Source organism: Odocoileus virginianus, chromosome 25 (genome assembly GCF_023699985.2).
Source record: "Odocoileus virginianus isolate 20LAN1187 ecotype Illinois chromosome 25, Ovbor_1.2, whole genome shotgun sequence".
Taxonomy (NCBI): domain Eukaryota; kingdom Metazoa; phylum Chordata; class Mammalia; order Artiodactyla; family Cervidae; genus Odocoileus; species Odocoileus virginianus.
This window is the reverse complement of record NC_069698.1, coordinates 11,208,816-11,234,358: the sequence shown is the minus strand read 5'-3', so window position 1 is coordinate 11,234,358 and position 25,543 is coordinate 11,208,816. Positions and strand designations below refer to the sequence as shown.

Sequence of the window (25,543 nt, the reverse complement as noted above, 5' to 3'; positions counted from 1 at the left end):
TTTTGGGTGAATGTTTAGATATGTGTTTTAGGAGCTCTCCAGATTTTCTACAACTTAAAAAGTTTAAATTGTGCTAGAATAAATTAAGTGAATGCTACAGAAAGTTTTGTGAAAAGTGGATCTTGAAAACAGAATTTTTTGCTCATTTCTGTATTTTTATTTATTCTTCATACTTCCCTTTATTGAAAGGACAAATCGTAGTTTTCTTGAAGTTTGTTACTTTTCTTGTTGACAAATTTGTAACAGAATAAGGTCTTATTTGACCTCTAGTAAACCTAAGTACAACAGGAATATTACTTCTTCAGTTGGTAAGTTGTGTCCAACTCTTTGCAACTCCATGAACTGCAGCATGCCGGGCTTCTCTGTCCTTCATGATCTCCCTGAGTTTGCTCAAACGTAAGTTCATTGAGTCAGTGATGCCACCTAAAAATATCATCCTCTGTCGTCCCCTTCTCCTCTTGCCTTCAATCTTTCCCCACATCAAGGTCTTTTCCAATGAGTCAGCTCTTCACATCAGGTGGCCACCTTCAGCTTCATCATCAGTCCTTTAAATGACTATTCAGGGTTCATTTCCTTTAGGATTGACTGGTTTGATCTCCTTGCTGTCCAAAGGACTCTCAAGAGTCTTCTCCAGCACCACAATTTGAAAGTATCAGTTCTTCAGCACTCAGCTTTCTTTAGTGGTCCAGCTCTCACATCCATACATGACTACTGGAAAAACCATAGCTTTGTCTATACAAATCTTTGTTGGCAAAATGATGTTTCCTCTTTTTTTTCTTTTTATACACTGTCTAGGTTTGTCATAGGTTTCCTTCCAAAGAGCAAGTGTCTTTTAATTTCATGGCTGTGGTTACCATCCACAATGATTTTGGAACCCAGGAATATAAAATCTGCCACTGCTTCCACTTTCCCCCTTCTATTTGCCATGAGGTGACGGGACTGGATGCCATGCTCTTAATTTTTTTAATGTTGAATTGTAAGCCAGCTTTTTCACTCTCCACTTTCACCCTCATCAAGAAGTTCTTTAGTTCTTCACTTTCTGTCTTTAGAGTGGTATCATCTGCATATCTGAGGTTGTTGATATTTCTCCTGGCAATGAAGAAAGCTTTTTTTCTTTTAAATTTGAAGTGTAGTTGATTTACAATTTTGTGTTGATCTGTAGTGTACAGCAAAGTGATTCAGTTTTTTATATATATGTATATACACACAACTATACAGTAGGATCTTGTTGTTTATTTATTTTATATATAGCACTTTGTATCCATTAATCCCAAATTCCTAATTTAACCCTCCCTTCCCTTTTGCTTTGGTATCTAACTTTGTTTTTTATTTCTCTGAGACTGTTTCAGTTTTGTAAATAAGTTCATTTGTGTCATATTTTGGATTGTACATATAAGTAATATCATAGTGGTACTTGTCCCTCTCTTTCTGATTTATTTCATTTATTTGTTTATTTATTTTTCTTTTAGGCTTACCTTAAGAGCCAATTTCTTTCTTTCTTTTTTTTAAGCACCCAAGAGAAAACACACATCATAGAAACCTGTTCTGAACAAAACTGTTATCTACCAACAATTCCTTTGGCAGTCCCGAAGGACAGTGGTAGAAAGGAATTCCAGGCATATATGTGTCTATGAAGTCAATATCTAAAGAGACAAAAACTGGGTAGAGACCTTCAGTAAGACTGTTCTCGTAACTCTCCTTAAGTCAGGAATACATCACTTTTAATACTTCAAGCACATAACACACATCTGATCATGACTATGCATGCTTGTCATCTTATATCTCTTTATGTTTCAGTTCAGTTCAGTCACTCAGTCATGTCCGACTCTTTGTGACCCCATTGACTCCAGCACACCAGGCTCCCCTGTCCATCACCGTCTCCCGGAGCTTGCTCAAACTCACGTCCATCGAGTCGGTGATGCCATCCAACCATCTCATCCTCTGTCGTCCCCTTCTCCTCCCGCCTTCAATCTTTCCCAGCATTGGTCTCTTCAAATGAGTCAGTTCTTTGCATCAGGTGGCCACAGTATTGGAACTTCAGCTTCAGCATCAGTCCTTCCAATGAACACCCAGGACTGATCTCCTTTAGGATTGATGGTTGGATCTCCTTGCAGTCCCTTGCAGGGACTCTCAAGAGTCTTCTCCAACACCACAGTTCAAAGGCATCAATTCTTTGGTGCTAAGCTGTTTTTATAGTTCAACTCTCACATTCATATACAACTACTGAAAAAACCATAGATTTGACTAGACAGATCTTGGTTGGAAAAGTAATGTCTCTGCTTTTTAATATGCTGTCTAGGTTGGTCACAGCTTTTCTTCCAAGGAGGAAGCATCTTTTAATTTTATGGCTGCAGTCACCATCTGCAGTGATTTTGGAGCTCTCAAAAATAAAGTCTGTCACTGTTTCCATTGTTTCCCCATCTATTTGCCATGAAGTGATGTGACCAGATGCCATGATCTTAGTTTTCTGAATGTTGAGTTTTAAGTCAACTTTTTCACTCTCCTCTTTCACTTTCATCAAGAGGCTCTTTAGTTCTTTGCTTTCTGCCATAAGGGTGGTGTCATCTGCATATCAGGTTACTGATATTTCTCCCGGCAATCTTGATTCCAGTTTGTGCTTCATCCAGCCTAACATTTTGAATGATGTATTCTGCATATAAGTTAAATAAGCAGAGTGACAATATATAGCCTTGACGTATGCCTTTCCTGATTTGGAACCAGTCTATTGTTCCATGTCCAGATGTAACTGTTGCTTCTTGATCTGCATACAGATTTTTCAGGAGGCAGGTAAGGTGGTCTGGTATTCCCATCACTCTAAGAATTTTCCACAGTTTGTTATGATCCACACAATCAAAGGATTTGATGTAGTCAATAAAGGCTTTGGCATAGTCAAAAAAGCAGATGCAGTTGTTTTGCTGGAACTCTCTTGCTTTTTCTATGATTTTTATGCTTAAATGTTATCAATAAAGCATTCTTATAGGCAGAATTCTGTCAATGCAGGAGACCTAAGAGAAGCGGGTTCAGTACTTGGGTTGGGAAGATCCCATGGAGAAGGAAATGACAACCCACTCCAGTATTCTTGCCTAGAGAATTCCATGAACAGAGGAGCCTGGCAGGCTACATACTGATGACACAATGTCACCACGTTGTACTTCAAAATTCCTCACTTTCCAATGGTTCAAAAGCACCACATCAGACGACTGGCTCCCCCCACGATTCAAAGAAGGCTGCAGCCATACTCCTTCCACTCTTGCCATGCAGGCAACTTGATCCAAGAAAGTCACTGCCGCAGGTACCGCCACAAAGAAGTCTTTGCAAAAGGCCTTGAAGTACCTTCTCAGCTACCTCAGGACTGCACCATGCCCTTTCTCCTGCTCTTCCTCGGTGAGTAAGGGTAAGTGGTTATTTTGTGCCCTCGCCCAATTTGGCTAAAACCCCCGCGTGACTCAGCCCAAGGGACCTCCCCGCTCGGCCCACCCTCCGCCAGCGGCCTTATTTCCTTTAGTATGATAATCTCTAGGTCTACCCACGTTGCTGCAAATGGCATTATTTCATTTTTTATGGCTAAGTAGTATTCCATAGAGTATATACACCGTATCTTCTTTACCCACTCATTTGTTGAGGGACATTTCGGTTGTTTGCATGTCTGAGCTATTGTAAATAATGCTGCTGTGAACACTAGGAGGCATGTATCTGTTCAAATGATCGTTTTCTCTGTATAATGCCCAGGACTGGGATTGCAGGATCTTGTGGTAATTCTGTTTTAATTTTTCAAGGAACCGCCATACCATTCTTAGTGGCTGCACCGATTTAAATTCCCATCAACAATGTAGGAGAGTTCCCTTTTTTGCCACATCCTCTCCAGCCTTTATTATTTTTTTAATGATGGACATTCTGATCAGTATGAGGTGGTACTTCACTGTGTTTTTGATTGGTATTTCTCTAATAATTAGTGATGCCACACATGCTTTCCTGCGCCCCTTGGCCATCTGTATGTCTTCTTTGGAGAAACGTCTGCTTAGTCTCAGGGGGCAGAAAGCTTTTGAATCTCCAGTGGAACAGCCATGTTTGTGAGTCCAGTCCAGGATTTTGTCAGATGGCAGGAACTACTATTCTCTCCAAGTGATACCAGCGTGGAGTGACGCTTCACAGGGACACTGAGCTTTCAGGCACTCTACCCAGGATGGATGCTGCCCAGGAGCATTATTACCACTGTAGTTTCCATGCAGGTTGTTCAACAACCAGAAGAGAAATCCTTTATCTTCAGGGCCAGCTTCATGTTTGTGCAACTTGTATAGTTGTACCGTGTCCAGTTTTAGATGGGAGAGCCTCAGTCTTATTTTAATGCTCTGTGGTTACTGTTGTCGACATCCCAACAGTTTATAAACAAGGGACCCACATTTTCATTTTTGCTCTTGGACATACAAATCTTGAAGCTGGTTCTGCTTCTATGCATCCAAGGTCATGAAGTGTAACAAGAGTGAGAAAAAAAAATCAAGAACCTCTGTTGTCACCTTCCTCCAAGTTTATGTATCCAGATACACACCTAATGAAACTGCTACCCATTCCTTGATCTCTGTTGTAGCTGTTCAGTCATTAAGTTGTGTCTGACTCTTTGTGACCCCGTGGACAATAGCACACCAGGCCTCCCTGTCCCTCACTATTTCCCATAGTTTTCCTAAGTTCGTGTCCATTGAGTCTGTGATGCCATCCAACCATCTCATCCTCTACTGCCCTCTTCTCTTCTTGTCCTCAGTCTTCCCCAGCATCGGAATCTTTTCCAGTGAGTTGGCTTTTTGCATCAGGTGGGCAAAGTATTGGAGCTTGAACTTCAGCATCAGTCCTCCCAATGAGTATTCAGGGTTGATCTCCTTTAGAATTAACTGGTTTGATCTCCTTGCTGTCCAAGGGACTCTCAAGAGTCTTCTCCAGGACCACAGTTCAAAAGCATCAATTCTTCAGCACTCAGCTTTCTTTACAGTCCAACTCTCACATCTGTACGTGACTACTGGAAATACCATAGATTTGACTATACAGATCTTTATCAGCCAAGTAATGTCTTTGCTTTTTAATATGCTGTCTGTTTGCCATAGCTTTTCTTCCAAGGAGCAAGCATCTTCTAATTTCATGGTTGCAGCCATCATCCACAGTGATTTTGAAGCCTGAGAAGAGAAAATCTGTCACTACGTTCACTTTTTCCTTCCCTTGATCTTAACTGATAGCATATTTAACCATTAAGAGGAAGTTTTCGGAGGTCTCTTTTCCCCTTTTAGAACTATTTCCATACTGATTCAGGAACTCTAGTTAATAGAATGATTTAGGTCTTGGCAACATCATTTGAAAAGATGAATTTTCTACATCTCCTTGGTTTACTTTGTTTTATGGTATTTATCTAGAACAACCTCAATTTCATGGGTGCATTTTACACACAGTTTGGTGTGTCTTATTTTTTAAGCAAGAACTAAGAAATATTCTTATTTGTTACTGGGTCCAAATACCGAAACCAGCAGCAATGATTGTGAATATTCTTTCCTGAGTTTTCTTAATCTTCACAGGCTGTGCACAGGTGAGGGGGGTACTCTGCGGCTTTTGTCTGTTCCCCTTGGGTGGAATGGGTGTGAGTAGCCTGGCTTGGTGGACTGGCCCGGGAGAGAGAAGCAGGGTCATGAGTGGGCCTTATCCGCGTGGAAGCCTCCACTTTTCCTGTGCTTACACACTGGCCACCTAAGCTGGATGACTGAGCAGTTTCATAGAAATGATTAGTCAGGAGGTAGCCTTGGTGAGAGTGGGCATGAAAGGCTGTCAGTCCTTCTCAGGACCTGGGGAAGGACCTGCTGACCGTGGCCAGGGCATGGCTCCCTGATTGCAGGACAGTGTCTTCTGCTAAGCAGAGAGCGTGCGTAGTGGAGTGACACTCAGTCTGGCTCGTCTGATGACATTAATTACAGGGTGTTATGGGCCAGGCGTCTGTAAGTTGGGTGGAGGTGGAGGCCACTGGCAACGTATGCCATGCCCAGAGAGAAATGTGTGCGTGGGAGGAAGAAAAAGGATTTCTCTGGAGCTGTTCCAAAGCTGATGCTGGTGAAAGATGCTTGTCTTTTTTGGGCATTAGAGCAGCATCTGCCAGGATTGTCAGCTACTAAGAAGCACGTCTCCGTACTCATGAGCTATGGGGAATGCGGGCAAAGGTAAGAGTGTGGTATATTTTAATATTGAGTTTTCCTGCTCATTGGGTTTGGTGTGCACCTGGATGTGTGTATGTGTATAAAAAACTGACTGAAATGTGGCAGGTTACAGTCTATTGATTTTTTAAAAATTCTGTTGGCAAATTGTTGGCATTAACTGAGATTTGAAGGCTTTGTTTTAACTTCTTATTCCTTAACTCTTCTGCCTCAAATCTAAGGTATTACTCAGACCATGGATGATGAATGATTAGAAGGGAGAACTGGTTTGAAACGGTCAAAAGTAGTTCACCATTTCTAGAGAAGTCTTTAGTGTGAAAGAGCAAGAACTTTTCATTCATATTGACCTAGGTTGACTCTTCTGTGTGTGTGACATTGGGCAAATAACTTAATCTTCCTGAACTTTCAGAGTGGTATGGATTTAATGAAATAATGCCAGCAAAGAGCCTAGTGTGGCAGCTGTCTCCTGGTAGAAACTCAGCAACGGTTACCTCTAGTTTATCAACTCTTTCTCTAGCTCCGCTTCCTTAGCACTGGACTCATGTCCTGCCAGTCTCAACTCTGTTAGTGGTGTTTCCACAGCCTACTTATTGTAGGTTGTGGCTGATTAAGACAAAGTTAAGACTAGCCTAATTTAGTGATTATATGGACGTCTCATTTCATTTTATGTTAGAATCTAGCATCCCAGTTAGATAGGCAGAGTAAATGTGGGAAGGAATGTGTCTCAAATGTTGAACTCTACTTCAGTTGGTTTGTAGCATTTTTCCCTTCTGAGATCTTTCAGGATGTAGCAACTAAAGCATAGGTTCTGCTCGCAACTCTTTCCATTTATCCATCATCCATCCAGCCAGCCCGTCAGCCATCCATCCATCCATTTATTTATCCATCCATCTGTCCACTCATCCATCTATCCATTCATCCATTTATCAATCCAACATTTGTGTACTGAATCCGTGTATGCCAAGCACAGTTCTAAGAGCCAGAGATTAAGCAGTGAGGAAAAGCAGGAAAAAAAAAATCCTGCATTCCTGAAGCATTTATTCCAGTGAGCCATTGTGCAATCAACCAAATAACTCAGCAAAGTCTGTAGTGTGTTAGATGGGGAATTATTACTGGGAAAGTAAAGCAAGAAAGGGGGATGGGGTTTGAGGCACTCTGCAGTTTTTCAATAGGGTGATCAGGGAAGGCCTCCCTGAGAAAGTTTTTGAGCAAAGGCTAAGGAGGAGAAAAGCGGAAGAGCATTTCAAGCAGGAGAAGCGGCAAGTGCAAAGACTGGAAGGTGGAGCCAAGCCTGTTTTGCAGGGAGAAACAGGGAGGCTGGCGTGGCTGATGGAGGGGAAGAGGAGGGAAGGCTGGGGAAGTGACAAGGGCTAAATCACTTGGGGCTATGAAGGTTCTTCTGAAATCTTGGGCGCAACTTACACTTCAATAGAGTAACATCGGCTCCTCTGTTGAGAACAAAGTGAAGGGCAGAGGTGGAAGCAGAGTCTACTTCGACCATTGTAATAACACAGACCTGCATAAAAGTGGTTACAGGGAAGGGGTGAAGAGTAGACAACCCAGGGAATATTTTGGAGATAGAGCCGACAGGATTTTCTAGTGGGTTAGATGTGAGTAGTGAGAGAAAGAGAGGAGTGAAAGATGACTCTACATTTTAGGGAGGGGGCGAGTAACCAGAAAGATGAAGGTGTCATTGAGTGGGAAGAACTGGAGCAGATCTCGTCCGGGATGTTAGGAGATCTGTTTTGGATGGTTTGGGATTTGAGGTGTAAGTCAGACATCTGAGTGGAGATACTGAGTGGGGAGCTGGATATGGGAGTCGAGAGCTAAGCAGTGAAGGCTGGTCTCAAGATACAAACCTAGGAGTGGTGGACACGTGATGTAGTAATTAAAGCAATCTTGAGAAAGAAGAATGGAACTGGAGGAATCAACCTGCCTGACTTCAGACTATACTACAAAGCCACAGTCATCAAGACAGTATGGTACTGGCACAAAGACAGAAATATAGATCAATGGAACAGAATAGAAAGCCCAGAGATAAATCCATGAACCTATGGACACCTTATCTTCGACAAAGGAGGCAAGGATATACAATGGAAAAAAGATAATCTCTTTAACAAGTGGTGCTGGGAAAACTGGTCAACCACTTGTAAAAGAATGAAACTAGAACAGTTTCTAACACCTTACACAAAAATAAACTCAAAATGGATTAAAGATCTAAATGTAAGACTAGAAACTATAAAACTCCTAGAGGAGAACATAGGCAAAACACTCTCCGACATAAATCACAGCAGGATCCTCTATGACCCACCTCCCAGAATATTGGAAATAAAAGCAAAAATAAACAAATGGGACCTAATGAAACTTAAAAGCTTTTGCACAACAAAGGAAACTATAAGCAAGGTGAAAAGACAGCCCTCAGATTGGGAGAAAATAATAGCAAACGAAGAAACAGACAAAGGATTAATCTCAAAAATATACAAGCAACTCCTGCAGCTCAATTCCAGAAAAATAAATGACCCAATCAAAAAATGGGTCAAAGAACTAAACAGACATTTCTCCAAAGAAGACATACAGATGGCTAACAAATACATGAAAAGATGCTCAACATCACTCATTATCAGAGAAATGCAAATCAAAACCACAATGAGGTACCATTATATGCCAGTCAGGATGGCTGCTATCCAAAAGTCTACAAGCAATAAATGCTGGAGAGGGTGTGGAGAAAAGGGAACCCTCTTACACTGTTGGTGGGAATGCAAATTAGTACAGCCACTATGGAAAACAGTGTGGAGATTTCTTAAAAAGCTGGAAATAGAACTGCCATATGACCCAGCAATCCCACTTCTGGGCATACACATTGAGGAAACCAGATCTGAAAGAGACAAGTGCACCCCAATGTTCATTGCAGCACTGTTTATAATAGCCAGGACATGGAAGCAACCCAGATGCCCATCAGCAGACGAATGGATGAGGAAGTTGTGGTACATATACACCATGGAATATTACTCAGCCATTAAAAAGAATTCATTTGAATCAGTTCTAATGAGATGGATGAAACTGGAGCCCATTATACAGAGTGAAGTAAGCCAGAAAGAAAAACACCAATACAGTATACTAACACATATATATGGAATTTAGAAAGGTGGTAACGATAACCCTATATGCAAAACAGAAAAAGAGACACAGATGTACAGAACAGACTTTTGGACTCTGTGGGAGAAGGCGAGGGTGCGATGTTTTGAAAGAACAGCATGTATATTATCTGTAGTGAAACAGATCACCAGCCCAGGTGGGATGCATGAGACAAGTGCTTGGGCCTGGTGCACTGGGAAGACCCAGAGGAATTGGGTAGAGAGGGAGGTGGGAGGGGGGATCAGGATGGGGAATACATGTAACTCCAAGACTGATTCATGTCAATGTATGACGACAAAACTCACCTAAATGTTGTGAAGTAATTAGCCTCCAACTAGTAAAAATAAATGAAAAAAAAAAAAAAGCTGTGAAGCAGAATGAGATCCCCCAATACTGAGGGCAGGTATAAAACAGTTCTAAAAACTGAGCCAGAGGAACTGCTAATTTTAAGGACCTGTGAGATAAAAGAAAGCAGGAAAGAAGGAGGAACGAGAGAGGAGGAAAAACAGGGGCAGAATATTTTCCAGCAGAAGGCCCTGATCCACTCTGTGAATTTCTGCTCGTGGCACAAGTAAGCTGAGGACAGAATTGGCTGTTGAATGCAGCCAGTTGGGATTCCGGTGACCTTGACAAGGGAGCTAGAATCAGGTAGGTCCAGTAAAGAAGAGACAGGTTGAAGTAGGGAGAAATGAAGTTAGTGACCATTAAATTGCTCCCGGTCTTCCTCACTCCCAATCCAGAGGAACCAAGCCCTTCAACTTCCCATTTTTCTGATTCATGTTAATCTTATTTTGCCAATTCCACTAATTGTTGTAAGCAATCCTGAATTCTTTTGGGACGGGCTGCCAAGCCAGCAGGATGGGGTGCTCCTCCAAACAGGGAGCCCCTGTTGGGGGACACAGCTTGTGGTCTCTTCCCTTCACATCTGGTGGTAAAAATGTGACTACCTGCCTGATCCCGAGGCTGCGGGCTGGGGGACAGGCACGGCTGTGCAGCATGTGGAATCTCTCTAGACCAGGGATTGAACCTGTGTCTCTGCATTGGTGGAGACAATTGGTGTCTTTGGTGGATTCCACCAGGGAAGCCCTTTTGCCTACTTTTAAACTGGCTGTTTGTTTTGTTTTCCTTTCTTTTTTATTGAGATAAAATTGACAGATTACATTGTATTAGTTTTAGGTATACAAGATTATAATTTGATATATGGATTGGATTGACCAAAAAGTTTGCTTGGGTTTTTTCATAAGCTGTTCTAAGTGAACAGTTTTGTCCATCCCATATCTACTGAGAAATGATTACCACAAAAAACTTAGGTAACATCCATCATCACACACATATACATATTTTTTGTGTGTGAGATGCAAACTTTTAACCCCAGTCTCTAAGCAACTTTCAAATACACACTATAGTTTTATTAACTACAGTCACCATGCAGAATATTACATTCCTAGGTTTTATTTATCTTATGACTGGATAGCTGTACCTTTTGACCACCTTTATTCATTTTACCCCTCCTCTCCCACTAGCCTGTGGCAATCACCAGCCTGTTCTCTATCTATGAGTTTATGGTTTTTTAGATTCCATGTATAATTAAGGTTACATATATTCTCATGGAGCAGTATTTGTGTTTATGTCTGACTTAGCATAATACCCTCATGGTTCATCCATGTTATCGCAAAGGGCAGGATTTCCTTCCTTTTTCTAGTTGAATAATATTCCATTGTATGTATGTGTGTGTGTGTGTGATATGTGTATCACATCTTTATCCATTTACTTGTCAGTTGACACATATCGATTGACACTTACATAGTTTCCATGTCTTTGCTACAATAAATAATACTTCAGGGAACATGGGGGTACATATGTCTTTTTGAGATAGCGATTTTTGTTTCTGTTGTGTAAATACTCAGAAGTGGAATTGCTATATCACATGGTATTTTTGCTTTATTTATTCATTCACTCATTCATTTATTAATTTCTTGCTGCGCTGGGTCTTCAGGGCAGTGTGCGGGCTTTCTCTAGTTGCAGCAAGCGGGAGCCTCTCTTCTCATTGCTGGGGCTTATCTTGTTGCTCAGCATGGGAAGTAGGGTGCGTGGGCTTCAGTAGTTGTGGCTCATGGGCTCTAGAGTGCAGGCTCAGAAATTGTGATGCATGTATATTCCACAGGACATGGAATTCTCCTGGATCAGGTATCGAACCTGTGTCCCCAGCATTTGTTGGCAGATTCTTAACCCCTGGAGCACTAGGGAAGTCCTGGATGTCTTTTAATGTGGGATGTAGAAGAGTTTAAATCCCACTGGAAGTATTTGACAGATGCAGCACAGGTGACTTCGGCACCTCTGGCTGAGGCTGGATGTGTGGGAATTAGCTTTAGCTCCTCCATTTGGTATCAGCCCCACCCTGGCAGGGGGTATTTGGATCTCAGTTGTCAGCTGCATTTTTAGATGACCCACTTGTTTATTTATTTATTCTGAGCTAGCTACTTCTTGGCTAGGGCTGTGATAGTGCCACGCTCACGTCAGCACGTACACACAGACCCCTGGGGCTGTTGACTCTTATCACTCTGTACCAGCTGGGTCTGGCCTTTTCCTGCCCACTCAGGCCACACAGAGCGATGGCAGCCAGAACCATTCTGACAGGTGGGACTGTTCTGGCACCTGTGGGGAGTGACCAGAGCCTCCTTGCCACATTTGGCTCCTGCACCCTGGCTCCAGGATATCTCTAAGCCCATTTAGCATGACTTATGAAGAGTATACCTAATCAGCTTAGTAATGTGGGGGGGGGGGGTGTTGTTGGTTATTTATTGTTTCCGGTTAAACAGGATTTCAATAGAAGCCTGACACCTCTAGCCCTCTCTCAGGGAACACTGGTTCTCTGGTTGGATCCCTGCCCAGCAGTGTCCAATCCTGAGCTCAGATCTGCTCTCAAGAAGACCACGGCAGGGACTTCCTGGTGGCCTAGTGGTTAGGACTCTGGGCTTTCACTGCCAAGCTTGGGTTCATCCCTGGTCTGGGAACTGAGAACCCATAAGCAGAGGTTAAAAAAAAAAAAAAAAAGAAAGAAAGAAACAGAAAAGGCAAATAGTGCTTGGTGAGTAAACTGCCATGGGGATTATGGCCCATGGGTGCATGCTCAGTGGCCCAGTCATATCTGGCTCTTTGCTATCCCATGGACTTTGTAGACCATCATGCTCCTCTGTCCATGGGATTTTTCAGGCAAGAATACTGGAGTGGGTTGCCATGCCTACCTCCAGGGCATCGTCCCAACCCAGAGATTGAACCCATGCTTCCTGTATCTCCTACATTGGCAGGCAGATTCTCTACCACTGAGCTATCAGCTCCTTGACAATCATGGCCTCTTCCCCCTCACTTGCCACCTGGCCCATGATGCTATAACGATGGTTTTCATGAGAAATTCCATGAGAATTTCCAGTTCCTAAGAACTAATTTCTCCCTGGGCCATTCTGCAGTAAAGGCAAGCGAGTGGGTGCCAGCAGTGGTTGTAGGCTGCTCTGGCCCCTGATCTTCTTCTTGGGATGAGGAAATATGGGTTGTTTGGGGGATGACACGTCACTCACATTGATTTATTTGCTTTTCAGGAGCAAATAACTCCTGCTGAGAACCTTAGCTGAGAACATGGGCCTTATTTTGTGGGTTACTATTGTTTAGTTCTTTTTAATGGTACAACACTCTAGTGTTCCATCTTCCGTCTGAACTCATAGAAACCCTTACACACATAGGATGACCTTGGTCTGTACATTTGAGAGTTTGCAATTCTTGTCCTAGCTACAAAGTGAAATCCTTTTTTTGACATCCCAAAGCCCTGGTGCTGATCATCTGTCTCATACAGTCTAACCCAATGATTCTCATCCTTTATTTCTGTCACAGTATACATAGAACATGACACCATGTAGATGAGAAGACTCACTCTTGGCGAACAGGCCAGAGGAGGTCTGGCTTCATAGGCTTGGCTCCCCTTACACTCACCTGAGTGCCCCTGGGCCCGAGTGCACTTGTATTTTTTTCTGCCACAGCAGTACCTCTCAGGGGCACACAAGTGTGCTGCATCGAAGGTCAGAGGTTCAGGTCCGAGACCTAGTATAGCCCACTATCTCAGTGCAGTCAACATCTATAAACATCTTTTAAGGTATGTAGAAACATCTCTCAACATACTTACCCAAGTGTCATGAGTTAGGGAGATCTAAGTTCCTGTGGTCCTTCCCCTTGCTCCATGCAGTTTGCCACCATCTGCCATTCTAGATGTAGATGGATGCCAACACTTCCTGTCCCCTGTCCCTTCCAGGTCAGCGAGCCTGGGCTCCTTGCCTATGTGGCCACATGGTGGTGCTTAGCAGGCTTCTTCCCACTCACTGCTTTATTAGGGACTTCACCATTTCCGCATATGCCTGCCCCCTGGGAGCTAACATGGGGCTGGTCCCAGATTTGCTACATCTTCTGCAGCGCTTAGAGCAGGGGTCCCCCACCCCTGGGCCATGGTACAGTGCTGGTCTGTGCCCTGTTAGGAACTGGGCTGAAGAGCAGGAGGTGAGCGGTGGCCAAGGAGGGATGCTTCATCTGTATTCACAGCTACGCCCCATCGCTTGCATCACCATCTGAATTCCACCTCCTGTCGCATCAGAGGCAGCAGCAGATTCTCATACAAGCACAATAAATGTAATGTGCTTAAATCATCCTGAAACCATCCCACTCCCGCCCATGGAAAAATTTCCTGTGAAACTGGTTCCTGGTGCCAAAAAGGTTGAGGACTGGTGGCTTAGAACATTGCTTCTTATGAAATGGTTGAGGGCATCAGCAGACGCTCTGTGGAAACTGTCTACTCCTGTCAACTATGACAAATACCCTGACTACTGGTGTGTTGGGATGCGGATGTTGCAAGAGCTCTCTAGTTCTCTTTTAACTCTAAGACTGTGTGGTATTGGGTATTGCTTCTTATACTCAGACAGAGCTATAAGCACACTCACCGACCCAACCAATCATTTATTTACCTGTTTAATTTATTTACCTCATTCAATAAATGCTGGGCAATGAGAATGTAAAGACAGAGCCATAGTTCTTGCTTTTTAGAAGCTCACAGTGTGGTGAGAGAGACCCTAGATGTGTAATGATGGCGTTCGGGAAATTTCCGTGACAGTGCCTTGGGAACACAGAATAGGGTTCCTCACACTTGCACGGTGGATCAGGGAGATTGCTTCATTGAGATGAAATGACTGTTGAATGGAGTTTTTCTATCTCTTTCTTCCTCCTTTTTTCTTGAACTGAGTGATGCAGGGTGTATGTCATTGGTTGAGGAAAGGAAGGGTTCCAAGCAGCAGTGAAACTGTAGACAGCTAAGGAAGCATGTTAGAGAGTTTGGAATATTTGGGGAACTTTAGGTGCCACTATTTTGTTTGAGCATAGCAGAGCGTTAATGGACAGCAGCAGTGGGATAAGAATTCCTCTAAAATAAGTTTGAAGGGTGAAGGGGACACTCCCATGTGAACCTGCAATGGTCAGACTATATATTTGAAAAGACAGTGTCTGTGAGGTTCAAGGTAACATCTTATAGGAGCTGGGCTTTCTCACCCGGAGGATAAAAAGTAGTCAGCAGTGTGACCTGGACAAGCTAGCTAGCCTTTCAAGTTATTGACCTAGGAGGAAAATATTACCTCATGGAATTGAGAGGATTCTATAGAGCTCCTAGATGGGAGGATGCTCAAAAAATATTATTTTTCCTTTGTCCCCTTTGGACCTAGGCTTTGGAATTGAATCTTGGTTCTGTCACGTTATTGTGATAGGTGTTGTAATCCTTATGAAATGCATCTCTTTATCATCATCTTATCTTTAAAATGGGAATGGTAATCAAGAGGTTTAACTTAATTGGTGCCTGCAGAATGTATTAGGTGTTGGCACATAATAAGAACCAGTTGTTCATGGTGAGCCCCTCTCTCCCCTCCCTTCCTGTATTTACTGTTGAAATTAGTGACGCTAATGAAACTCAGATACCAGGCATAAGAAGAGGGCTTAGCAGTTTAATCTCTAGTTAACAAGTATCATCTGGAGAGCTAACAAACTGTCCAGTTTAACAAAAATGTACAACATGAGGGTTGTGAGTTTGAGCTTTATTCAGGGTCTTACTGAGGCTATAGTCTAGTCTGGAAAATAGCCAAAGCTCTGAGAAACTGCTTCAAAGAGGAGCCAGGAGATGTATATATACTTTGTTGTTGTTCAGTTGCCAGGTTGTGTCTGACTATTTGCAACCCCATGGACTGTAGCACACCAGGCTTCCCTGTCCCTCAGTATCTTCCAGAGTTTGCCCAAGTTCATGTCCATTGAGTCGGTAATGCCATCCAACCATCTCATCATCTGCCGTTCCCTTCTCCTCCTGCCTTCAATCTTTCCCAGCACCAGGGTCTTTTCCAATGAGTCAGCTCTTCACATCAGACGGCCAAAATGTTGGAGCTTCAGCTTCATCATCAGTCCTTCCAATGAATACTCTGGGTTCATTTTCATTAAGATGGACTGGTTTGATCTCCTTGCTGTCCAAGGGACTCTCAAGAGTCTTCTCCAACACCACAGTTCAAAAGTATCAATTCTTTGGTGCTCTGCCTTCTTTATGTTCCAGCTCTCACATCCATACATGTGATGCTGGATACATACATACAAGCCTATGGAAAAACCATAGCCTTGACTATACAGATCTTTGTCGGCAAAATGATGTCTTTGCTTTTTAATGCACTGTCTAGGTTTGTTATAGCTTTCCTTCCAAGAAGCAATTGGCTTCTAATTTTATGGCTGCAGTCACCATCTGCAGAGATTTTAGAGCCCAAGAAGAGGAAATCTGTCACTGCTTCCATCTTTTCCCCATCTATTTGCCATGAAAGTGATGGGACTGGATGCCATGATCTTAGTTTTTTTTTATATATATATGAAAGCAGACTTATTTATATATGTAAAAGCAGACTTTGATATAATTGAAGCTGAATCTCTAGGAATTGAGGCTCAGGCATAGTTATATTTTATGAGCTCTTCAGGGGATTCTCTGGTGCAGCCAGGATTGAGAAGTAGACAGTACTAAGCCCTTGAATTTTCTTCAATGATGGAATCTGAGAGTCTAAAGAGGCTCCTTCTGCTGCCAAAATCTGGCTCTCTGTGCGCCGATGAGAAACAGAAATACTGAGACAGAGTTATGGAGGAGAAAGAAGGGATAGCTTTATTCCTTTGTCAATCAAGGAGGGAATGCATCAGGCTGGCACCTCAACTGTGCCCCACTCCCTGGGAAACAGGGGAAGGTGTTACAGTTTGATGTCTTCATCAGCGGTATATGATAAGGATCAGGGCCGTGACGGTTTTACATTCTTTTTTCTTCTGCAAAGTTCACATAGCCATAACACTGGGTTTGGTCATCCCTGAGATTATTGGCCTGTGACTTTCTTTCTGAAGAATGCTACAAGGGAGTGTTATAAGGGTGTGTGGGGGAAGAATGCAGGTGTAGGATGCCTAGGGTCAGAGAGTGATTAAGAAATTAACTTTGTGAAGGACAAGTCTAGTTACGTGCACCGAAGATTAGAAACAGTCGAAGTAAAACTAGGTTTGCTTAATTCCTACAGGCCTATTCTGGGGGTTTCTATACTCATTCCTTTGTTTTCCTTGCTTGTTAGCACAGGAGACCTGGGTTCGATCCCTGGGTCAGGAAGATCCCCTGGAGAAGGAAATGGCAACCCATGCCAGTATTCTTGCCTGGAGAATTCCATGGACAGAGGAGCCTGATGGGCTCCAGTCCATGGGGTTGCAAAGAGTCAGACACGACTGAGCAACTAACATTTTCACTTTCACTTAGCAGAAAAACCCAGTTCCCATTTCTGTTGTAACATTTCTATTCCTGTTCTCCCCCCACCATCTGCTGGTGATTTTTAAAGTTTTTACTTTTATGACGGTCAGAGGCCCTCCTTCTGACTTGCATTCTTAAGGGGTTATGGCGATCTGAACAACATCCTCCTCCCCCCAGCCCCCAAAATCGGCAAGTTTTAATCTCTGGAAATTAGAATGTGTTGCCTTACATGTATTGGGGACGACAGAGGATGAGACTGTTGGATGGCATCACCGTTGCGATAGACATGAGTTTGAGCAAGCTCTGGGAGTTAGTGATGGACAGGGAGGCCTGGCGTGCTGCAGTCCATGGGGTCGCAAAGAGTCAGACACGACTGAGCGACTGAACAAGAACAACATATATTGGGAAGGCAACACTGGACCGCTACGCATTTCAGATTTTCAACTGGTATTTTTAACAAAAAGATTAACAGGAGGAAAAACTAACAGTCTGTTGTTTTTGTCTAAACACGTGCAGCACACACCATGCAAGAGAAATCTCAGTGAAAAATAACTCAAAGTGGCAGCTTAGAATTCCGACTTATAGAGCATCTTCAACAAAAAACAATAAATTTGTAGAGAAATGATAAGACAAAAGAAAGCAATTTTGGTTTACAAGGGCAGTGAACTGTGGAAATTTAAACATATGGGAGGGAACTAAGAGTTGTTTAAGTTTGGCTAAGATTTGTTTGCCTTTGCCCTGCTTCATTCCGTACTCCAAGGCCAAATTTGCCTGTTACTCCAGGTGTTTCTTGACTTCCTACTTTTGCATTTCAGTCTCCTATAATGAAAAGGACATCTTTTTTGGGTGTTAGTTCTAAAAGGTCTTGTAGGTCTTCATAGAACCGTTCAATTTCAGCTTCTTCAGTGTTACTGGTTGGGGCATAGGCTTGGATTACCGTGATATTGAATGGTTTGCCTTGGAAACGAATAGAGATCATTCTGTTATTTTTGAGATTGCATCCAAGTACTGCATTTCAGACTCTTTTGTTGACTATGATGGCTACTCCATTTCTTCTAAGGGATTCCTGCCCACAGTAGTAGATATAATGGTCATCTGAGTTAAATTCACCCATTTTAGTCCATTTTAGTTCACTGATTCCTAGAATGTCGACATTCACTTTTGCATCTCCTGTTTGACCACTTCCAAGTTGCCTTGATTCATGGACTTAACATTCCAGGTTCTTATGCAATATTGCTCTTTACAGCATCGGACCTTGCTTCTATCATTAGTCCCATCCACAACTGGGTATTGTTTTTGCTTTGGCAGGTCAGGAAGCAACAGTTAGAACTGGGCATGGAACAACAGACTGGTTCCAAATAGGAAAAGGAGTACATCAAGGCTGTATATTGTCACCCTGCTTATTTAACTTATATGCAGAGTACATCATGAGAAGTGCTGGGCTGGAAGAAGCACAAGCTGGAATCAAGACTGCTGGGAGAAATATCAATAACCTCAGATATGCAGATGACACCACCCTTACGGCAGAAAGTGAAGAGGAACTAAAAAGCCTCTTGATGAAAGTGAAAGAGGAGAGTGAAAAAGTTGGCTCAAAGCTCAACATTCAGAAAACTAAGATCATGGCATCTGGTCCCATCACCTCATGGGAAATAGATGGGGAGACAGTGGATACAGTGTCAGACTTTATTTTGGGGGGCTCCAAAATCACTGCAGATGGTGATTGCAGCCATGAAATTGAAAGACGCTTACTCCTTGGAAGGAAAGTGATGACCAAACTAGACAGCATATTAAAAAGCAGAGACACTACTTTGCCAACAAAGGTCCATCTGGTCAAGGCTATGGTTTTCCCAGTGGTTATGTATGGATGTGAGAGTTGGACTGTGAAGAAAGCTGAGCACCGAAAAATTGATGCTTTTGAACTTGGTGTTGGAGAAGACTCTTGAAAGTCCCTTGGCCTGCAAGAAGATCAAACCAGTCAATCCTAAAGGAAATTAGTCCTGAATATTCATTGGAAGGACTGATGCTGAAGTCAAAACTCCAATATTTTGGCCATCTGATGTGCAGAACTGACTCATTGGAAAAAAACCCTGATGCTGGGAAATTTGAAGGCAGGAGGAGAAGGGGATGACAGAGGATGAGATGGTTGGATGGCATCACCGACTCAATGGACATGAGTTTGAGCAGCTCCTGGAGTTGGTGTGGACAGGGAAACCTGGTGCACTGTAGTCATGGGGTCGCCAAGAGTCAGAAACAGCTGAGTGGCTGAACTAAACTGAACATATTAAAAGCTGACTTGGGTTAGAAGTTGTGAGATAAGAGATCAGCACAGGGGAAGAAAAATATAGACAGGAACAGGCAGAATAGAGTGAATTTAAGGACATTGTTTTCTGTTTGATTGAGTCAGTCTGTTAATTTGGTAATAGGTCAGTTTGGTTCTACAGTTGTGTCTCATTTCAGAAGGTGATGTTGTGGGTGGGTTTCCACTATATGATTTGAGCAATCAGATATTTAGTAAGAGGCATTTCTATAGAAACAAAAGGAAAATGAAGTTTAATGGTTGGAGTAGACTATAAAACTGGTTTTTGAGTCTGGATATCTGCCAACTGAGCAGATTTCAAGATATTGAGCTCAAGGTATGTTTTGCAGTTTGAATGTCTCTGAGGCTCTCATCAGGTATGTTCCAGTGAACCTTTTGAGTGACTTACACAGAAACAGGCTTGAAGGTTTTTCATACATGAGCTGTTGTGGGTGATATTTCTGTTTATATCAGGTTGTCTAGTTTCAGGCGTTTTGGGAAAAGGGCAGTTTTATTTCTTACTGATTACAAGTCAGAAGGGTGGGAGAAAAACTGGAAATGTAGTTCGGAGAGCTGTGACCAGATATTGTCAGAATCTAAAAGAATTTGGGATCCACTTTGATTCACAGGTAAATAACATAACCTCAATGATAGTGAACAGGACTAGGATCTAATATCCATAAAGGTGTGTCATAGTTTTCCACTGAAACATCATTTTTTTTTATCTCTATAGTCACCCCCATTTTTACCAAAGAGAGTCATAATAAGACAAATCGCTTTGCTAAATAAATCTTATTTCATTAAACTTGGTCTGATTATTTACATAAGTGAAGCAAGAATAGAGACTGATCGTGTAAGCTCTTTTAAGTCTGTTTTGCTAGAATTTTTGATAAAGAATATAAGATTATTCTGGAAGCCAAGTCAAGGACTCACTTGCAATGCCTGTAGATTTAGGTGAATTCCTCTCTTCTTGAGATGTAAGATGTCATAAGATGTTGGGTCTACTAGGAAATGACTTCCCATTCTCACTGGTTAGGCTGGGAACCCTATAAACAAGATACCAGCTAGTTTTTTGAAAGGAAGCTTTAATGACTCCATAAAATCAGTCTTAGTTTTTTTAAAAAAACTGTCTGGTCATGCCTTAGTCTATGTACATCATTCCCAAATATAACATTCCAGTCAAAGTCCTGGTAATATAACCAGTATTGCCCACTGTGTCCTGTAATAAGTAAAACAGATTCTCCCTCAGTCTATGCATATAACTATGTTGCATAATTTTATGCAAATAGTTATATTTTCTTATAGTGAAAATAAGAACACTCAGCAAGAGTTTCTAAATTCTTGAGGGATCAAGTAGAGAGAAAATTCTGTTTACAAAGACATAATTTACCAATGTAATTTAATTTGCTTTAAATTATTAATAGGTGGATAAGAAAGAGAAAAGTTTGCCCTCCAACTAAAGTTGTATTCCTACCTCAACACCTCGTCTCTCAGATTCCTTGACCTAGCATGTGGTCAGTAGAGCGAGCTTGGACTCGATAACAAATTTGGCTTAGCCAGCCAGGAGTCTTGCTGCTTGTGGTTAGCTGGCCCTGGTCAGGGAGGACTGCTCTAAGACCCTAAGCACCTACCAGGAACATTTGTCCTGAGGATCCTTCCTTCAAGACACCCTGAGCGGCACTGGCTGCACAGTGCTTGGCAGTTGGAATAAGGAACTGACAAATCAACAACTCAATGGGCTCGATTTCATTCGTAGGTTCCTGTGTGTATTTGCTCAGTCATGTCCAGCTAGTTGCAACCCCATGGACTGCAGCCCTCCAGAATCCTCTGTCCATGGGGATTCTCCAGGCAAGAATACTGGGTTGGTTGACATTCCCTCCTCCAGGGGATCTTCCTGACCCAGGGATGGAACCCACTTCTCTTAAGTTTCCTGCATTGCAAGTGGATTCTTTACCACTGAGTTACCAGGGAAGCCCCTTGTTCGTAGGATAAGTCTACCCACTTTGATAGCCAGTTCAGCCGGTTTGTTTATTTGTGGTTTTGTGTATCCTTTTGTGTTGCAAGTTGATGAACCTAATTTTGTAGGCCAAGTTGCTCTGGTGTGCACATCGGGAACATATTTCCCCCTCAGTCTGGGCTTTTTCTTTACAGGACAAGCCAATTTGGTTGGGGCACCCTGTTGGAGGGGGGTAGGTTTTGTTGGATTCTACCTGAATGGGAACCAGTTCATTGGGGAGCTAGTCTCGTGTGGTGAGCAACCTGGTTGGAATTAGTTCATTTTTTTTTTTTTTGGTAGGATAAATTTATTCACCTGAGTTGGGAGCTGGTTCATCTGTGCAATGATACAATCTGCTTGTGCCATTTTTGTTGAGATTTGCCTATGTCTCTTGTGTTTTCGTGTTACCAAACTTATAAAAATGGGAAATGTTTCCTCTATCTCAAAGGATAGCTCTTTGGGGAGCATATTAGGTATGCTGAGATCAGAAGGCACCTGGGTGACTGGCAAGTATACAATCTCGCAGGTAGCAGTGCTTTGCCAAGGAGAGGGACACTCTGATAATACAGGCCTGGGGTCTCCCTTGGACTTGAGACATCCAATTATAATTTTCCCTACAGGAGTCCCAGGTAACTTTGGCAGTGGGAGCTTCAGCTCCAGTTTGGGAGCTCTCCCAGTGAAGGAAAACTACAACATTTTAGAGAACTGTCCAAGGCTTAGTGGGACTTGGAGTCACCTTTGGGGCATTCTTGCCATTTGGTTTTGGGGCATCCTTTTGCTATTTGATTTTTTTTTTTTTTTTTTTTTCGGTGATTTCCTGCTAGTGTGGTTTGCTAACACAGACCTCTGGTACAAACTGCTCAAGGGAAAATGAGAAGTACTTCTTGTGAGGCTGGTTTCTTAGCAGAAGGCCTTCTCCCCTAGACTTTAGTAGGAGGGGGTGAAGCTGTCCAAGAGGGGTGAATGGGTGTGTCCGTCCTTTGGTTTCACTGAGCTGGCCATTCTTGCTGAAGCTCCAATACTTTGGTCACCTGAATGCACAGAACTGACTCATTGGAAAACACCCTGATTCTGGAAAAGATTGAAGGCAGGAGAAGGGGATGAGAGAGGACGAGATAGTTGGATGGCATCAATGACTCAATGGACATGAGTTTGAGCAAGCTCTGGGAGTTGATGATGGACAGGGAAGCCTGGCATGCTGCAGTCCATGGGTTGCAAAGAGTCAGACACCACTGAGTGACCGAACTGAAGACAAATAGAAATCCTAAATGCTTTTTTCCCTGCAAATATTTAGCAGTCTAGTTGAGTGGACTTGATTTGTTCCATCTGTGAAAAACCCAATTTTAATCCAACCTCTTTTTTAAACATAGGTTTTATACTGCTGTACCTGACTCAGGATTCAAGTCTTAAAATGAGAACTGAGAACTCACTGTTTGCATGTCTGTACATGTCTGTCTTTGGATAACATTGCGGTGGTTGATCTGTAAAAGAGTTCTATTTAATTGGCTTAAACAAACGTTAACACTTACAAGCCAAACAATTCTAAATACAAGAGAAATTAAGCAAAGTAAATTTCATGTTCACATGAATGGGAAATATTCAATACTAGGCTTCCCGGGTGGTGCCAGTGGTAAAGAACCCGACTGCCAATGGAGGAGATGTAAGAGATGTAGGTTCGATCCCTGGGTCAGGAAGATCCCCTGGAGAAGGAAATGGCAACCCACTCCAGTATTCTTGCCTAGAGAATCTCAAGAACAGAGGAGCCTGGCAGGCTCCGTTGCAAGGGGTCATACAGAGTCAGACATGACTAAACAACTTTGCATGCTTGTACATTAAATTTAAGTTAGTTGATCTAACAGGCATGTCATATCAACATTAAATAAAATATTAAGTATAATACTTTCATTGTGCCTAGGTTTTGTTGTCCACTTGCTCAGTCATGTCTGACTCTTTGAGACCCCATGGACCGCAGCACACCAGGCTTCCCTGTCCTTCACCATCTCCCTGAGTTTGCTCAAACTCATGCCCATGGAGTCAGTGATGCCATCCAACCATCTCATTCTCTGTCATCCCCTTCTCCTCCTCCCTTCACACCTTTCCAGCATCAGGTTTTCATTTCAGTTCAGTTCAGTTGCTCAGTCGTGTCCAACTCTTTGCAATCCCACGAATTGCAGCACGCCAGGCCTCCCTGTCCATCACCAACTCCTGGAGTTTACTCAAACTCATGCCCATCGAGTCGGTGATGCCATCCAGCCATCTCATCCTCTGGCGTCCCCTTCTCCTCCTGCCCCCAGTCCCTCCCAGCATCAGGGTCATTTCCAATGAGTCAACTCTTCGCACGAGGTGGCCAAAGTATTGGAGTTTCAGCTTCAGCATCAGTCCTTCCAGTGGATCTGCTTGCAGACCAAGGGACTCTCACGAGTCTTCTCCAACACCACAGTTCAAAAGCATCAATTTTTTGGTGCTCAGCTTTCTTCACAGTCCAACTCTCTCATCCATACATGACCACTGGGAAAACCATAGCCTTGACCAGACGGACCTTTGTTGGCAAAGTAGTGTCTCTGCTTTTTAATATGCTGTCTAGGTTGGTCATCACTTTCCTTCCAAGGAGTAAGTGTCTTTTAATTTCATGGCTGCAGTCACCATCTGCAGTGATTTTGGAGCCCAAAAAAATAAAGTCTGACACTGTTTCCACTGTCTCCCCATCTATTTCCCATGAGGTGATGGGACCAGATGCCATGATCTTAGTTTTCTGAATGTTGAGCTTTAAGCAAACTTTTTCACTCTCCTCTTTCACTTTGGTCAAGAGGCTCTTTAGTTCTTCTTCACTTTCTGCCATAAGGGTGGTGTCATCTGCATATCTGAGTTTATTGATATTTCTCTCGGCAAACTTGATTCCAGCTTGTGCCTCTTCCAGCCAGTATCAGCTAAATAAGATTTATTATATCTGTTGCAAATTTGTCAGCAAGGAAAGTAACTTAATGTGAAGAAACTTTTGAGAAAAGAAAGTGCAAATGAGAAGAGCGTTTTTGAGTAGACCTTTAGAAACATGTTTTAGGATCTCTCCAGGTAATCTACAACTTAAAAGTTAAAACTGTGCTAAAATAACTGAAGGGATGAAAGGTTTATGGAAAATAGAACCCCCAAAAGGGTTTTGTACATGATCAGTCAGGATTGACTATGTTTAAAACAAGTTTAATTCAGTAAATGAAACTTTAAAGTAAACTGAGACAAAACATAAATTGGGCTTTGCTCCCTGTTAAAAGTTTTCTGAAGATGCTAAACTGCCTTTGGTAACAGATTTTAAGTTTATTTACTTCTGTAGTGATCTGTATTTGCCTTTGAAATCTTTTATTGTCACTTTGGCTAGGCTTCACAGTGACCCATGGGCTTCCGTTGTTGCTCAGGCGGTAAAGAATCTGTCTGCAATGTGGGAGACCCAGGTTCGATTCCTAGATAGGGAAGATCCCTTGGAGACGGGCGTGGCTATCCACTCTAGTAGGCGGAATTCCATGGACAGAGGAGCCTGGCAGTCTGTAGTACATGGAAAGACAAAGAGTCCGACACGATTCTGTGACTAACCCTTTCACTTTCACCCTCACAGTCCTATGTATTTTAAAAGTTTCTTGGTGTTCCTTTGATGAAACTTTGCAAATCAAATTATAATAGTTTCTTTGACCTCAAGCTAACTTGGGTGTGCTTCAAAGGGCCCCTGAGGCACAGAAAAGGAGATATTAATTAGGTTCACTTGGTGTATTTATCTGTAAGGGCTGAGCCATGCTGTGCTCAGTCGTGTCTGACTCTTTATGACCCCATAGACGGTAGCCCACCAGGCTCCTCTGCTCATGGGGATTCTCCAGGTAAGGATGCTGGAGTGGGTTGCCATGACCTCCGCCAGGGGGTCTTCCCAACACAAGGATCGAACCCAGGTCTCCCACATTGCAGGCGGATTCTTTACCATCGGGGCCACCATGGAAGCCCAAGAATACTGGAGTGGGTAGCTTATTCCTTCTTCAGGGGGTCTCCCCGGAATTGAACCGGGGGCTCCTGCATTGCAGGTGGATTTTTTACTAGCTGAGGTGTCAGGGAAGCCCTAACTGTAAGGGAGA

At 42.8% G+C, this 25,543-nt stretch overlaps 1 protein-coding gene across 1 annotated transcript in view; it reads left to right on the top strand.

The window, feature by feature from the left end:
- Positions 1-6,098: 6,098 nt before the first annotated feature.
- The window catches only part of LOC110147947 (transmembrane protein 45A-like), a 77,782-nt gene continuing 58,337 nt past the window's right edge, over positions 6,099-25,543 (top strand). Inside the window, exon 1 of the mRNA XM_070455004.1 lies at positions 6,099-6,188. Within this exon, the coding sequence (XP_070311105.1) occupies positions 6,170-6,188 (19 nt within the window). The 5' untranslated portion in view covers positions 6,099-6,169. The remainder of the gene's footprint in view (positions 6,189-25,543) is intronic.